Consider the following 15,912-nt stretch of genomic DNA (forward strand, 5'->3'; position numbering starts at 1 on the left):
ATGAAAAACCGCTTCATCAATTTTTTAGTTAATGATCCACCAATTTTTCGTTGGGAGCCTTGAAAAAATGTTCTTTTCTATTCTGCTGAAGAAGAATATCCAGAAAATTTGACGAAATTCATTATCATCATAATAAAACAAATTAATTCTTCTTCAATTACTACAAACCTTTTTCGAACAAGATTGCGTTCGATGTGAGCAACGAACGACTCGAAGCAAAATAACAATATCAGAGTTTTGAAATGATAAATATAAAGTAAGCTGAAACACTTATCATTAAGTTTGTCAGAATCAAGCATTTGATTTCCAAATAATTTTTTCATTCAAATGAATAGTCAATGAGCATTAAAAATCTATACTTACATATTTTCTTATTTTTGTCGATTGATGGATTATCTAATTTTATCCTCTTTTGATTAATTCTTCGTTTGGAACCTAGAAAAAATAAAAATTGTTTATTAAGATCATCAAAGAACTCAATGTTTGACAAAATATATGTCATTAAATGCACGGAAGTAAAATTAATAACGGAAATAATATATTATCTGAATTGATTAATGGTCTGACTATGAATTGCTATCAAGAAAAGATTAAACAAAAAACTAAATTTTGTAATTGAGTGTTAAGGCGTAGATATTCCCATTTCTTGGGGGAATAATCGAAAAATAATTTTTTGACGGCATTGTTAACTCATATCTATAAAATGAGAAGAAGAGGTTTGACAACGAAGTTTACACCAAATTAATTGGAATGGAATTTATAATTAATTTATTCATCACAGCAACCTGACTTGATCTTTACAATAATTTGGATTTTCCTGAGAATTACCAGAGAAAGCTGTTTGAATTTGTTTTTCGAGATCTATTGCAGATACGACAAAACCACAACGAACCAAAAAGTGTAGTACTGAACTAGAATTTCTTTTTAAATTTTTCTAACAACCAGTGGTTCACAATCAAATAATTTTGGAGGAAAGAAGCGGGCACCCTTCCAGAAAAAAATCACTGTGTAGATTTGCATTCAAAATTGGGATATGCATGATGAAAACTTCAATTTAAAATATCTATGCCAATTCAAGTTGAATAACGTGAGGAGAGAAGGTGTTATGAGAGTAAAACTTGAACTTTAACACCCGTATCTCAAAAAAAAGCGTTTGCGGACTTATGTTATAGGTGATTAAAAAGTAGAATAACTTATTTCCGCTTTATATATTTATTTTCACATAACATGATTTCGTCAGGTGAGCATGGTAACTGTTACCATGCTCACCTGACGAAGTCATGTTATCATGACGAAACAATTGTTGTGAAAATAAATATATAAAGCGAAAATAAGTTATTTCACTTTTTAATCATCAGGATGAATTTCCGACAAGTAAAGACTGAGACAATCAAACTCATGATATGGGTGTTTTTTACTTGAAATGAACCGAGAAATCTGTCATTTTCATTTGTAACTCCAATTTATGAACACCCTGTAGATATAGTATATTCAGAACTGATGTCTTCACAAATAAATTGCAATTTGAATGAAACACAATAAGTTTTACATCGAAGCCCACATGATTTTTCGATGCGAATTATTCAGTTCAGTTCTTTGATAACTACATATTGATATTTTATGACGGGAATGAGACACAAGAACGAAAACATTAGGTAAGTGTATACCAATGACGAATGCAAAAATTACAGATGAAGAAGCAAAAAATTTTTCCACTGGAATCAATCACCGAGTTTATAAATGAGAACACTTTCAGAATAGTATATTTTGCTGAATTTGAAAGAACCTACAAATATGGAATAATTTTCTGGGTACCAAGAAAATTCGAATTAAAAAAAATTGTATATGATCTCTACTTGTTTGATATTTTAACATGAAAATAGGCATAATTTTGCAAGTGAAAATATAAATTCATATAATACAAGAACTTTAAATATAACTTTTCCAACAAATACATTGACATTAATTGTAAGAAGTCCTTTCTACATGAGTTTAAGAACTTACAATAAACTACCGAAAGAAATAAAATGCATATAGCAATATAAAAAATCACAGAATCAAATTAAAAAATAGAGTTAGAAACTTATAGTCCCGGAAATATTTTGAAAGAGCAATGTATAACTCAAATTGTTACGTGATCTCACTTAATTTATATATTATTACGTTATGTTACATTGAATAATTTCAAATAAAAAAATATTATTATTATTACTTTTGTATTTATACCATCTATATATCAATATCCGAGATAAATAAATAAAAGGCATTTTATATGCTCGTCAAAATGTGAAAAATAAACGTAGTTTATATTTATTATATATCACTAATCAAAACTATTAAAAGCAATAATGAGTGTAAACTGTTTTTCTCAAATCCAAAAATATTGCAAATACACTTTCGCTATTTTATATATGTATTTCCGTTAATTTCGTATTGAGCAATTTGAATAAACTTACATTCTCTTTTACGTTTTTTCACTTCCTGATTTTTTGGAGGAGAAAATCCAGAACACTCGAAGTTCTTCATTTCCATAATCACCATAACAACACTTATTTCAAATATTCACAAACTATGTATTACAACCCTCCACAGAACACGATGCTATGTGACTTGTGAGCAACTAACAACTAACAAAATAATGATTTCGGGGTTAATGATGAATAGGAAGAAGAAGAAATGGTCAGTGGCCAATAAGAGGTAGTTCGCCCCGAATTCAATGAGACGTTAATAATTGTTATATCAAGGTAAATAGTTAAGGAGGATTTAATGAGCAAATAATTTCTTCAATTGTTATCCGATTTTAGAGGATCTTTACCTATATATAAGAAAAATAATTATTCAGCAACAATTTCAAATTAGGAATGTTGTTTAAATATTATTTATTCATAACAAGAAAAATTTTGTAGTCAATGAAAATGAAATTACAAAGTCGAAATAGAATATGTATCAAATTTTAAAACAAATTATTTTGCGAAAACAACGGAAAAAAGTTGAAGAATTGGAAATAATACTATTTCAAATTTTATATTGATATACCTGCTTCTTTATGTCGAAGACAAGCAGCAATATTTTTGGAGTTGCGTTCTTGAAAATTTAAATTTAATTCTATAACGTATGACCTCGTATTGTTGATTTGATATAACAAAAAAATTTGAACTGGGGAGGCAGCCAATACAACTTGAATGTGAACGGTGAAGTTGCTCGTCGAAAATCAGTAGATTCAGATATTCTCAAGCCCCCCTTCCGTTGCGCTAGTGTACAAAACATAACAAATTCAATTTGAATATATTAAGGTTTCATTTCTTATGAATTTTGAGAATTGAATTGAAAGAATACTATTAAATAGCACTGTATTATATATCATATTGAAAAATTAAAAGTATGAAAATAAATTACATCTTTTTTATATGAATTATATTTTATTTTAATTTATATTTACAGAAGGTTTTTATACACATCACAAATTATCGACTCCTAAAGCCCATGATTAACTTATGATACAGTTATGAAATAAATTTCAATTAATCAATAACAATAATAACAATCTTCATTTCAAATGATCCTTATTGAAAAAACAAGTGAAATTGTGTCAACATGAACAAAAATATTCTGGAATATCCCTCCCGAAATTTTTTTCTAGCTACGGCCTTGAATCAATCTAAACTTGATAAAATTGACTTAGACAAATTCAATTCTTCATTTTTCCATTGAATATATTCATCCCAGTCTTCATCATCAGAGTTTTCATCTTGAGTTTCTTGGGAATTTTCCAATAATTTTGATAGCTGAACAAATTTGAGGAGGTTCTCCTTCTTCATCGCGTAGTGACAACCCTTTTCTGCTATCTGCACGATGTCATCATTGGAAATTTTTTTGTTCGTCTCCTTGATATCTGTGAAGCACAAAGATTTATGTATACATTATAATTTTATTCTACTAATTGAATTTTCATAGATAGTTTCATTAATAAATATAAAATTTTCTTAACATCGAAATACATGTTATGATGATTCAATAATTAAATTGAGTATCCACCAAAATATCTGAAGCTTCAACTCATCGAATTCGTACTAAAAAAATTAAGAGATTACATGAAAAAGATCATACATACATGCAAAAATGAATTTGATAATAATTCCTCCAACACATTTTCATCCTGGCGGCATTAAAAATAAATTGAATTTATATGGAAATATAATAATAATAATAATAAAATGAAATATGTTTCATAATGAAAAACCGCTTCATCAATTTTTTAGTTAATGATCCACCAATTTTTCGTTGGGAGCCTTGAAAAAATGTTCTTTTCTATTCTGCTGAAGAAGAATATCCAGAAAATTTGACGAAATTCATTATCATCATAATAAAACAAATTAATTCTTCTTCAATTACTACAAACCTTTTTCGAACAAGATTGCGTTCGATGTGAGCAACGAACGACTCGAAGCAAAATAACAATATCAGAGTTTTGAAATGATAAATATAAAGTAAGCTGAAACACTTATCATTAAGTTTGTCAGAATCAAGCATTTGATTTCCAAATAATTTTTTCATTCAAATGAATAGTCAATGAGCATTAAAAATCTATACTTACATATTTTCTTATTTTTGTCGATTGATGGATTATCTAATTTTATCCTCTTTTGATTAATTCTTCGTTTGGAACCTAGAAAAAATAAAAATTGTTTATTAAGATCATCAAAGAACTCAATGTTTGACAAAATATATGTCATTAAATGCACGGAAGTAAAATTAATAACGGAAATAATATATTATCTGAATTGATTAATGGTCTGACTATGAATTGCTATCAAGAAAAGATTAAACAAAAAACTAAATTTTGTAATTGAGTGTTAAGGCGTAGATATTCCCATTTCTTGGGGGAATAATCGAAAAATAATTTTTTGACGGCATTGTTAACTCATATCTATAAAATGAGAAGAAGAGGTTTGACAACGAAGTTTACACCAAATTAATTGGAATGGAATTTATAATTAATTTATTCATCACAGCAACCTGACTTGATCTTTACAATAATTTGGATTTTCCTGAGAATTACCAGAGAAAGCTGTTTGAATTTGTTTTTCGAGATCTATTGCAGATACGACAAAACCACAACGAACCAAAAAGTGTAGTACTGAACTAGAATTTCTTTTTAAATTTTTCTAACAACCAGTGGTTCACAATCAAATAATTTTGGAGGAAAGAAGCGGGCACCCTTCCAGAAAAAAATCACTGTGTAGATTTGCATTCAAAATTGGGATATGCATGATGAAAACTTCAATTTAAAATATCTATGCCAATTCAAGTTGAATAACGTGAGGAGAGAAGGTGTTATGAGAGTAAAACTTGAACTTTAACACCCGTATCTCAAAAAAAAGCGTTTGCGGACTTATGTTATAGGTGATTAAAAAGTAGAATAACTTATTTCCGCTTTATATATTTATTTTCACATAACATGATTTCGTCAGGTGAGCATGGTAACTGTTACCATGCTCACCTGACGAAGTCATGTTATCATGACGAAACAATTGTTGTGAAAATAAATATATAAAGCGAAAATAAGTTATTTCACTTTTTAATCATCAGGATGAATTTCCGACAAGTAAAGACTGAGACAATCAAACTCATGATATGGGTGTTTTTTACTTGAAATGAACCGAGAAATCTGTCATTTTCATTTGTAACTCCAATTTATGAACACCCTGTAGATATAGTATATTCAGAACTGATGTCTTCACAAATAAATTGCAATTTGAATGAAACACAATAAGTTTTACATCGAAGCCCACATGATTTTTCGATGCGAATTATTCAGTTCAGTTCTTTGATAACTACATATTGATATTTTATGACGGGAATGAGACACAAGAACGAAAACATTAGGTAAGTGTATACCAATGACGAATGCAAAAATTACAGATGAAGAAGCAAAAAATTTTTCCACTGGAATCAATCACCGAGTTTATAAATGAGAACACTTTCAGAATAGTATATTTTGCTGAATTTGAAAGAACCTACAAATATGGAATAATTTTCTGGGTACCAAGAAAATTCGAATTAAAAAAAATTGTATATGATCTCTACTTGTTTGATATTTTAACATGAAAATAGGCATAATTTTGCAAGTGAAAATATAAATTCATATAATACAAGAACTTTAAATATAACTTTTCCAACAAATACATTGACATTAATTGTAAGAAGTCCTTTCTACATGAGTTTAAGAACTTACAATAAACTACCGAAAGAAATAAAATGCATATAGCAATATAAAAAATCACAGAATCAAATTAAAAAATAGAGTTAGAAACTTATAGTCCCGGAAATATTTTGAAAGAGCAATGTATAACTCAAATTGTTACGTGATCTCACTTAATTTATATATTATTACGTTATGTTACATCGAATAATTTTAAATAAAAAAATATTATTATTATTACTTTTGTAATTATACCATCTATATATCAATATCCGAGATAAATAAATAAAAGGCATTTTATATGCTCGTCAAAATGTGAAAAATAAATGTAGTTTATATTTATTATACAGGGTGTTTCCTAAACATGCGGCAAAAATTCAGGAGGTTGTTCCTTGGACTATTCTAAGAATATTTTGTCCTTTGATGATTTTTGAAAAACTTATTTGTTTCGAAGATATAGGGGAAACAAAATTTCAGATAATAACATTTTATTATGAAAAATTACATGAAAATTCAACTCAACCTACAAAAACTGTTGAAAATGACCACCTCTAGCCAGCATACAAGCATCCAATCTTCTCCTCATTGACTGCCGAACCCTTTCAAAAACACCAGGATCATTTCTTATTAAGTTACACCCAGAAATGAAAACCGTGTTTAATCTGTATTCCTTTACCATCTGCACTTATCAATTTTTAGTCAAAAAACTGGCCGTTTTTAGTAATTGGAATGTTGTTAAACAAATTTAAAAATAAATTGTAACTACTTAGTAAACACAGTGCGTACGCATTTTTATTTAAACTATTATTAATTTTAAAAATATGAAAAATGTTGTTCGCCCTGTATCTTCGAAACAAAGAGGTTTTTCAAAAATCATCCAAGGACAAAACATGCTTAAAATAGTCCAAGGAACAACCCCCTGAATTTTTGCCGCATGTTTAGGAAACACCCTGTATATCACTAATCAAAACTATTGAAAGCAAATAATGAGTGTAAACTGTTTTTCTCATATCTAAAAATATTCCAAATACACCTTCGCTATTTTATATATGTATTTCCGTTAATTTCGTATTGAGCAATTTAAATAAACTTACATTCTCTTTTACGTTTTTTCACTTCCTGATTTTTTGGAGGAGAACATCCAGAACACTCGAAGTTCTTCATATCCATAATCACCATAACAACACTTATTTCAAATATTCACGAACTATGTATTACAACCCTCCACAGAACACGATGCTATGTGACTTGTGAGCAACTAACAACTAACAAAATAATGATTTCGGGGTTAATGATGAATAGGAAGAAGAAGAAATGGTCAGTGGCCAATAAGAGGTAGTTCGACCCGAATTCAATGAGACGTTAATAATTGTTATATCAAGGTAAATAGTTAAGGAGGATTTAATGAGCAAATAATTTCTTCAATTGTTATCCGATTATAGAGGATCTTTACCTATATATAAGAAAAATAATTATTCAGCAACAATTTCAAATTAGGAATGTTGTTTAAATATTATTTATTCATAACAAGAAAAATTTTGTAGTCAATGAAAATGAAATTACAAAGTCGAAATAGAATATGTATCAAATTTTAAAACAAATTATTTTGCGAAAACAACGGAAAAAAGTTGAAGAATTGGAAATAATACTATTTCAAATTTTATATTGATATACCTGCTTCTTTATGTCGAAGACAAGCAGCAATATTTTTGGAGTTGCGTTGTTGAAAATTTAAATTGAATTCTATAACGTATGACCTCGTATTGTTGATTTGATATAACAAAAAAATTTGAACTGGGGAGGCAGCCAATACAACTTGAATGTGAACGGTAAAGTTTCTCGTCGAAAATCAGTGGATTCAGATATTCTCAAGCCCCCCTTCAGTTGCGCTAGTGTACAAAACATAACAAATTCAATTTGAATATATCAAGGTTTCATTTCTTATGAATTTTGAGAATTGAATTGAAAGAATACTATTAAATAGCACTGTATTATATACCATATTGAAAAATTAAAAATATGAAAATAAATTACATCTTTTTTATATGAATTATATTTTATTTTAATTTATATTTACAGAAGGTTTTTATACACATCACAAATTATCGACTCCTAAAGCCCATGATTAACTTATGATACAGTTATGAAATAAATTTCAATTAATCAATAACAATAATAACAATCTTCATTTCAAATGATCCTTATTGAAAAAACAAGTGAAATTGTGTCAACATGAACAAAAATATTCTGGAATATCCCTCCCGAAATTTTTTTCTAGCTACGGCCTTGAATCAATCTAAACTTGATAAAATTGACTTAGACAAATTCAATTCTTCATTTTTCCATTGAATATATTCATCCCAGTCTTCATCATCAGAGTTTTCATCTTGAGTTTCTTGGGAATTTTCCAATAATTTTGATAGCTGAACAAATTTGAGGAGGTTCTCCTTCTTCATCGCGTAGTGACAACCCTTTTCTGCTATCTGCACGATGTCATCATTGGAAATTTTTTTGTTCGTCTCCTTGATATCTGTGAAGCACAAAGATTTATGTATACATTATAATTTTATTCTACTAATTGAATTTTCATAGATAGTTTCATTAATAAATATAAAATTTTCTTAACATCGAAATACATGTTATGATGATTCAATAATTAAATTGAGTATCCACCAAAATATCTGAAGCTTCAACTCATCGAATTCGTACTAAAAAAATTAAGAGATTACATGAAAAAGATCATACATACATGCAAAAATGAATTTGATAATAATTCCTCCAAAACATTTTCATCCTGGCGGCATTAAAAATAAATTGAATATATTGCAAACAATTGGTGTCTATTGAATTTATATGGAAAAATAATAATAATAATAATAAAATGAAATATGTTTCATAATGAAAAACCGCTTCATCAATTTTTTTGTTAATGATCCACCAATTTTTCGTTGAGAGCCTTGAAAAAGTGCTCTTTTCTATTCTGCTGAAGAAGAATATCCAGAAAATTTGACGAAATTCATTATCATCATAATAAAACAAATTAATTCTTCTTCAATTACTACAAACCTTTTTCGAACAAGATTGCGTTTGATGTGAGCAACGAACGACTCGAAGCAAAATAACAATATCAGAGTTTTGAAATGATAAATATAAAGTAAGCTGGAACACTTATCATTAAGTTTGTCAGAATCTAGCATTTGATTTCCAAATAATTTTTTCATTTAAATGAATAGTCAATGAGCATTAAAAATTTATACTTACATATTTTCTTATTTTTGTCGATTGATGGATTATCTAATTTTATCCTCTTGTGATTAATTCTTCGTTTGGAACCTGAAAAAAAATAAAAATTGTTTATTAAGATCATCGAAGAACTCAATGTTTGAGAAAATATTTGTCATTAAATGCACGGAAGTAAAATTAATAACGGAAATAATATATTATCTGAATTGATTAATGATCTGATTATGAATTGCTATCAAGAAAAGATTAAACAAAAAACTAAATTTTGTAAATGAGTGTAAGGGCGTAGATATTTTCATTTCTTGGGGGGATAATCAAAAAATAATTTTTTGACGGCATTGTTAACTCATATCTATAAAATGAGAAGAAGAGGTTTGACAACGAAGTTTACACCAAATTACTCGAAATAATTTTTTTATTACAAATTCGATTGTTCTTATCTTATACTGGATGTTCCTGAATTGGAGTTACGAAGGAAAATAAGAGATTCCTTGGATAATTTTGAAAATGAAATGAGCCAATAACATGAACCCGCAAACGCTTTGTTTCAGATATACAGGCTGGTTCTTGTAGTCCTAATTTCTTGCGATGCTTAACTTATTTATCGAATCTTTATAATCATTCGCTAAATAGTTGATGGATAAGTATCAAAATTTATAATTAATTTATTCATCACGGCTACCTGACTTGATCTTTACAATAATTTGGATTTTCCTGAGAATTACCAGAGAAAGCTGTTTGAATTTGTTTTTCGAGATCTATTGCAGATACGACAAAACCACAACGAACCAAAAAGTGTAGTACTGAACCAGATTTTCTTTTTAAATTTTTCTAACAACCAGTGGTTCACAATCAAATAATTTTGGAGGAAAGAAGCGGGCACCCTTCCAGAAAAAAATCACTGTGTAGATTTGCATTCAAAATTGGGATATGCATGATGAAAACTTCAATTTAAAATATCTATGCCAATTCAAGTTGAATAACGTGAGGAGAGAAGGTGTTATGAGAGTGAAACTTGAACTTTAACACCCGTATCTCAAAAAAAAGCGTTTGCGGACTTATGTTATAGGTGATTAAAAAGTAGAATAACTTATTTCCGCTTTATTTATTTATTTTCACATAACATGATTTCGTCAGGTGAGCATGGTAACAGTTACCATAACTGTTACCATGCTCACCTGACGAAGTCATGTTATCATGACGAAACAATTGTTGTGAAAATAAATATATTTTTAATCATCAGGATGAATTTCCGACAAGTAAAGACTGAGACAATCAAACTCATGATATAGGTGTTTTTTACTTGAAATGAACCGAGAAATCTGTCATTTTCATTTGTAACTCCAATTTATGAACACCCTGTAGATATAGTATATTCAGAACTGATGTCTTCACAAATAAATTGCAATTTGAATGAAACACAATAAGTTTTACATCGAAGCCCACATGATTTTTCGATGCGAATTATTCAGTTCAGTTCTTTGATAACTACATATTGATATTTTGTGACGGGAATGAGACACAAGAACGAAAACATTAGGTAAGTGTATACCAATGACGAATGCAAAAATTACAGATGAAGAAGCAAAAAATTTTTCCACTGGAATCAATCACCGAGTTTATAAATGAGACCACTTTCAGAATAGTATATTTTGCTGAATTTGAAAGAACCTACAAATATGGAATAATTTTCTGGGTAACAAGAAAATTCGAATTAAAAAAAATTGTATATGATCTCTACTTGTTTGATATTTTAACATGAAAATAGGCATAATTTTGCAAGTGAAAATATAAATTCATATAATACAAGAACTTTAAATATAACTTTTCCAACAAATACATTGACATTAATTGTAAGAAGTCCTTTCTACATGAGTTTAAGAACTTACAATAAACTACCGAAAGAAATAAAATACATATAGCAATATAAAAAATCACAGAATCAAATTAAAAAATAGAGTTAGAAACTTATAGTCCCGGAAATATTTTGAAAGAGCAATGTATAACTCAAATTGTTACGTGATCTCACTTAATTTATATATTATTACGTTATGTTACATTGAATAATTTCAAATAAAAAAATATTATTATTATTACTTTTGTATTTATACCATCTATATATCAATATCCGAGATAAATAAATAAAAGGCATTTTATATGCTCGTCAAAATGTGAAAAATAAATGTAGTTTATATTTATTATATATCACTAATCAAAACTATTGAAAGCAAATAATGAGTGTAAACTGTTTTTCTCATATCTAAAAATATTCCAAATACACCTTCGCTATTTTATATATGTATTTCCGTTAATTTCGTATTGAGCAATTTAAATAAACTTACATTCTCTTTTACGTTTTTTCACTTCCTGATTTTTTGGAGGAGAACATCCAGAACACTCGAAGTTCTTCATTTCCATAATCACCATAACAACACTTATTTCAAATATTCACAAACTATGTATTACAACCCTTCACAGAACATGATGCTATGTGACTTGTGAGCAACTAACGACTAACAAAATGATGATTTCGGGGTTAATGATGAATAGGAAGAAGAAGAAATAGTCAGTGGCCAGTATGAGGTAGTTCGCCCCGAATTCAATGAGTTGTTAATAATTGTTATAACAAGGTAAATAGTTAAGGAGGATTTAATGAGTGAATCATTTCTTCAATTGTTATCCGATTTCAAAAGATCTTTACCTATATATAAGAAAAATAATTATTCAGCAACAATTTCAAATTAGGAATGCTGTTTCAATATTATTCATTCATAACAAGAAAAATTTTGTAGTCAATGAAAATGAAATTACAAAGTCGAAATAGAATAGGTATCAAATTTCAAAACAAATTATTTTGCGAAAACAACGGAAAAAAGTTGAAGAATTGGAAATAATACTATTTCAAATTCTATATTGATATACCTGTTTCTTTATGCCGAAGACAAGCAGCAATATTTTTGGAGTTGCGATCTTGAAAATTTAAATTGAATTCTATAACGTATGACCTCCTATTGTTGATCTGATATAACTAAAAAATTTGAACTGGGGAGGCGGCCAATACAACTTGAATGTGAACGGTAAATTTGGTCGTCGAAAATCAGTAGATTCAGATTTTCTCAAGCCCCCTTCAGTTGCGCTGGTGTACAAGACATCACAAATTCAATTTGAATATATTTATGTTTTAAAATTTGAATTGAAAGAATACTATTAAATAGCACTGTAATATATACCGTATTAAAAAATTAAAAGTATGAAAATAAATTACATTTTTTTCATATGAATTGTACTTTATTATAATTTATATTAACAGAAGGTTTTCATACACATCACAAATTATCGACTCTTAAAGCCGATGATTAACTTATGAGACAGTTATGAAGTAAATTTCAATTAATCAATAACAATAATAACAATCTTCATTTAAAATGATCCTTTTTGAAAAAACAAGTGAAATTGTGACAACATGAACAAAAATATTCCCTTAGACTCATTTACAATATTAGAGTGAAAAAAATCCTCAACTTTGTATATGGTTCCATTCCTAATATCAAGTTTGTAGAAGATTTCATCCAATTCATTTTTCATCCTCCCTGTGGTTCCATTATTAAACACAACCATGCAAATGTGTTTTTTTCCATTCAACTTGAAGTCGATATTTGCTATTTCGAACGTACGTATATTTTGATGGAATATTCTAAAACTCTGATCTGTTTCTTTTGATCTTGTGCATTGTTACGGTTGATTTAGTTCACATCTAAAAAATGCTAACCACGTGAGAAGTTGAAACGTGAAAAAGATATTCCAGTGGGCCAAAACTCATTTTCATATATTTTTTTTTAAACCGATGGTACTCCTAAAATGCAGCTCTTGAAACTTTTTCCAAATTTTGTTACTCTTTAATCTAAGGCTGTAGCCGAAAAGGGTCTGATGGGGACTGGAACCAACTCCCCGAAATTTTTTTCTAATATACAGGATTCTAATTTAACCGAAAATAATCTCAACTTTTTCATTTCATTGGTCGCAAACCGCAGTATATTTCTAGATGGTGAACGGATCCCTCCCGGAATTTTTTTCTAGCTTCGGCCTTGAATCAATCTAAACTTGATAAAATTGACTTAGAAAAATTCAATTCTTCTTTTTTCCATTTAATAAATTCATCCCAGTCTTCATCATCAGAATCTTCATCTTGAGTTTCTAGGGAATTTTTCAGAAAATTGTATAGCAGAACAAATTTGAGGAGGTTCTCCTTCTTCATCGCATAGTGACATCCTCTTTCTGCGATCAGCACGATGTCATCATTAGAAATTTTTTTGTTCGTCGCCTTGGCACCTGTGAAGAACAAAGAAATATGTATACATTATAATTTTTTTGTTCTAATTGAATTTTCATAGATAGTTTCATTAATAAATATAAAATTTCCTCAATATCGAAATACATGTTATGATGATTCATTAATTAAATTGAGTATCCACCAAAATATCAGAAGTTTCAACTCATCGAATTCGTACTGAAAAAATTGAATATATTGCAAGCAATTGGTGTCTATTAAATATATATAGAAATATAATAATAATAATAATAAAATGAAATATGTTCCATAATAAAAAATCGCTTCATCAATTTTTTTGTTAATGATCCACCAATTTTTCGTTTAGAGACTTGAAAAAATGCTCTATTCTATTCTGCTGAAGAAGAATATCCAGGAAATTTGACGAAATTCAATATCATCATAATAAAACAAATTGATTCTTCTTCAATTACTACAAACCTTCTTCGAACACGATGCTTTCGATGTGAGCAACGAACGACTCGAAGCAAAATAACAATATCAGAGTTTTGAAATGATAAATATAAAGTAAGCTGGAACACGTATCATTAAGTTTGTCAGAATCAAGCATTTGATTTTCAAATGATTTTTTCATTCAAATGAATAGTCAATGAGCATTAAAAATCTATACTTACATATTTTCTCATTTTTGTCGATTGATGGATTATCTAATTTCATCCTCTTGTGATTAATTCTTTGTTTAGAACCCAGAAAAAGAAAAATTGTTTATTTAGATCATCGAAGAACTCAATGTTTGACAAAATAGTTGTCATTAAATTCACGGAAATAAATTTAATAATGGAAATAATATATTATCTGAATTGATTAATGGTCTGACTATGAATTGCTATCAAGAAAAGATTAAATTTTGTAAATGAGTGTTAGTGCGTAGATATTTTCATTTCTTGGGGGGATAATCGAAAAATAATTTTTTGACGGCATTGTTAACTCGTATCTATAAAATGAGAAGAAGAGGTTTTATAACGAAGTTTAAACCAAATCACTCGAAATAATTTTTTTATTACAAATTCGATTGTGCTTATCTTATACTGGATGTTCCTGAATTGGAGTTACGAAAAAAAAAGGGAGATTCCTTGGATAATTTTAAAAATTAAATGAGCCATAAACATGAACCCGCAAACGCTTTGTTTCAGAGATACAGGCTGGTTCATGTTGGTCTACTTTGTTGCGATGCTTAACTAATTTATCGAATCTTTTTTAATATTCGCTACATAGTTGATGGATAAGTATCAAAATTTATAATTAATTTATTCATCACAGCTACCTGACTTGATCTTTACAATAATTTGGATTTTCCTGAGAATTACCATAGAATGCTGTTTGAATTTGTTTTTCGAAATAAATTGCTGATACGACAAAACCACAACGAACCATAAAGTGTAGTACTGAACCAGAATTTCTCTTCAAATTTTTCTAACAACCAGTGGTTCACAAAAATATAATTTTGGAGGAAAGAAGCGGCACCCTTCCAGAAAAAAATCTCTCTGTAGATTTGCATTCAAAATTGGGATATGCATGATGAAAACTCTAATTATAAATATATATGCCAATTCAAGTTGAATAACGTGAGGAGAGAAGGTGTTATGAGAGTAAAACTTGAACTTTAACACCTGTATCTCAAAAAAAAAAGCATTTGCAGACTCATGTTTCAGGACTTTTTTACTTGAAATGATCCGAGAAATCTGTCATTTTCATTGTAACTCCAATTCGTAGATATAGTCAATTCAGAACTGATGTTTCCACAAATAAATTGCAATTTGAATGAAACACAATAAATTTTACAACGAAGTCCTGATGATTTTTCGATGCGAATTATTCAGTTCAGTTCTTTGATAACTATACATATTGATATTTTGTGACGAGAATGAGACAAAAAAACGAAAACATTAGGTAAGTGTATAACAATGACGAATGCAAAAATCACAGATGGAGAAGCAAAAAATTTTTCCTCTGGAATCAATCACCGAGTATATAAATGAGTACACTTTAAGAAAAGTATAATTTGCTGAATTTGAAAGAACCTACAAATATGGAATAATTTTCTGGGTAACAAGAAAATTCGAATTGAAAAAAAATGTATATGGTCTCTACTTGTTTGATATTTTAACATGAAAATAGG

At 28.5% G+C, this 15,912-nt stretch overlaps 1 protein-coding gene across 2 annotated transcripts in view; it reads right to left on the bottom strand.

Moving 5' to 3' along the window:
* Positions 1–2,258: 2,258 nt before the first annotated feature.
* The window catches only part of LOC123684635, a 51,935-nt gene continuing 38,281 nt past the window's right edge, over positions 2,259–15,912 (bottom strand). Inside the window, exons 3-4 of one of the 2 annotated variants that reach the window (XM_045623956.1) lie at positions 4,595–4,666; positions 2,259–3,892 (exon numbers count right to left, since the gene is read on the bottom strand). In XM_045623956.1, the coding sequence (XP_045479912.1) occupies positions 3,654–3,892; positions 4,595–4,666 (311 nt within the window). In that variant the 3' untranslated portion in view covers positions 2,259–3,653. Of the gene's footprint in view, positions 3,893–4,594; positions 4,667–8,136; positions 8,733–9,463; positions 9,536–15,912 lie in introns of those variants that run through there. The other variant, XM_045623955.1, reaches the window with a different exon arrangement.

Source organism: Harmonia axyridis, chromosome 7, assembly GCF_914767665.1.
Source record: "Harmonia axyridis chromosome 7, icHarAxyr1.1, whole genome shotgun sequence".
Classification (NCBI taxonomy): domain Eukaryota; kingdom Metazoa; phylum Arthropoda; class Insecta; order Coleoptera; family Coccinellidae; genus Harmonia; species Harmonia axyridis.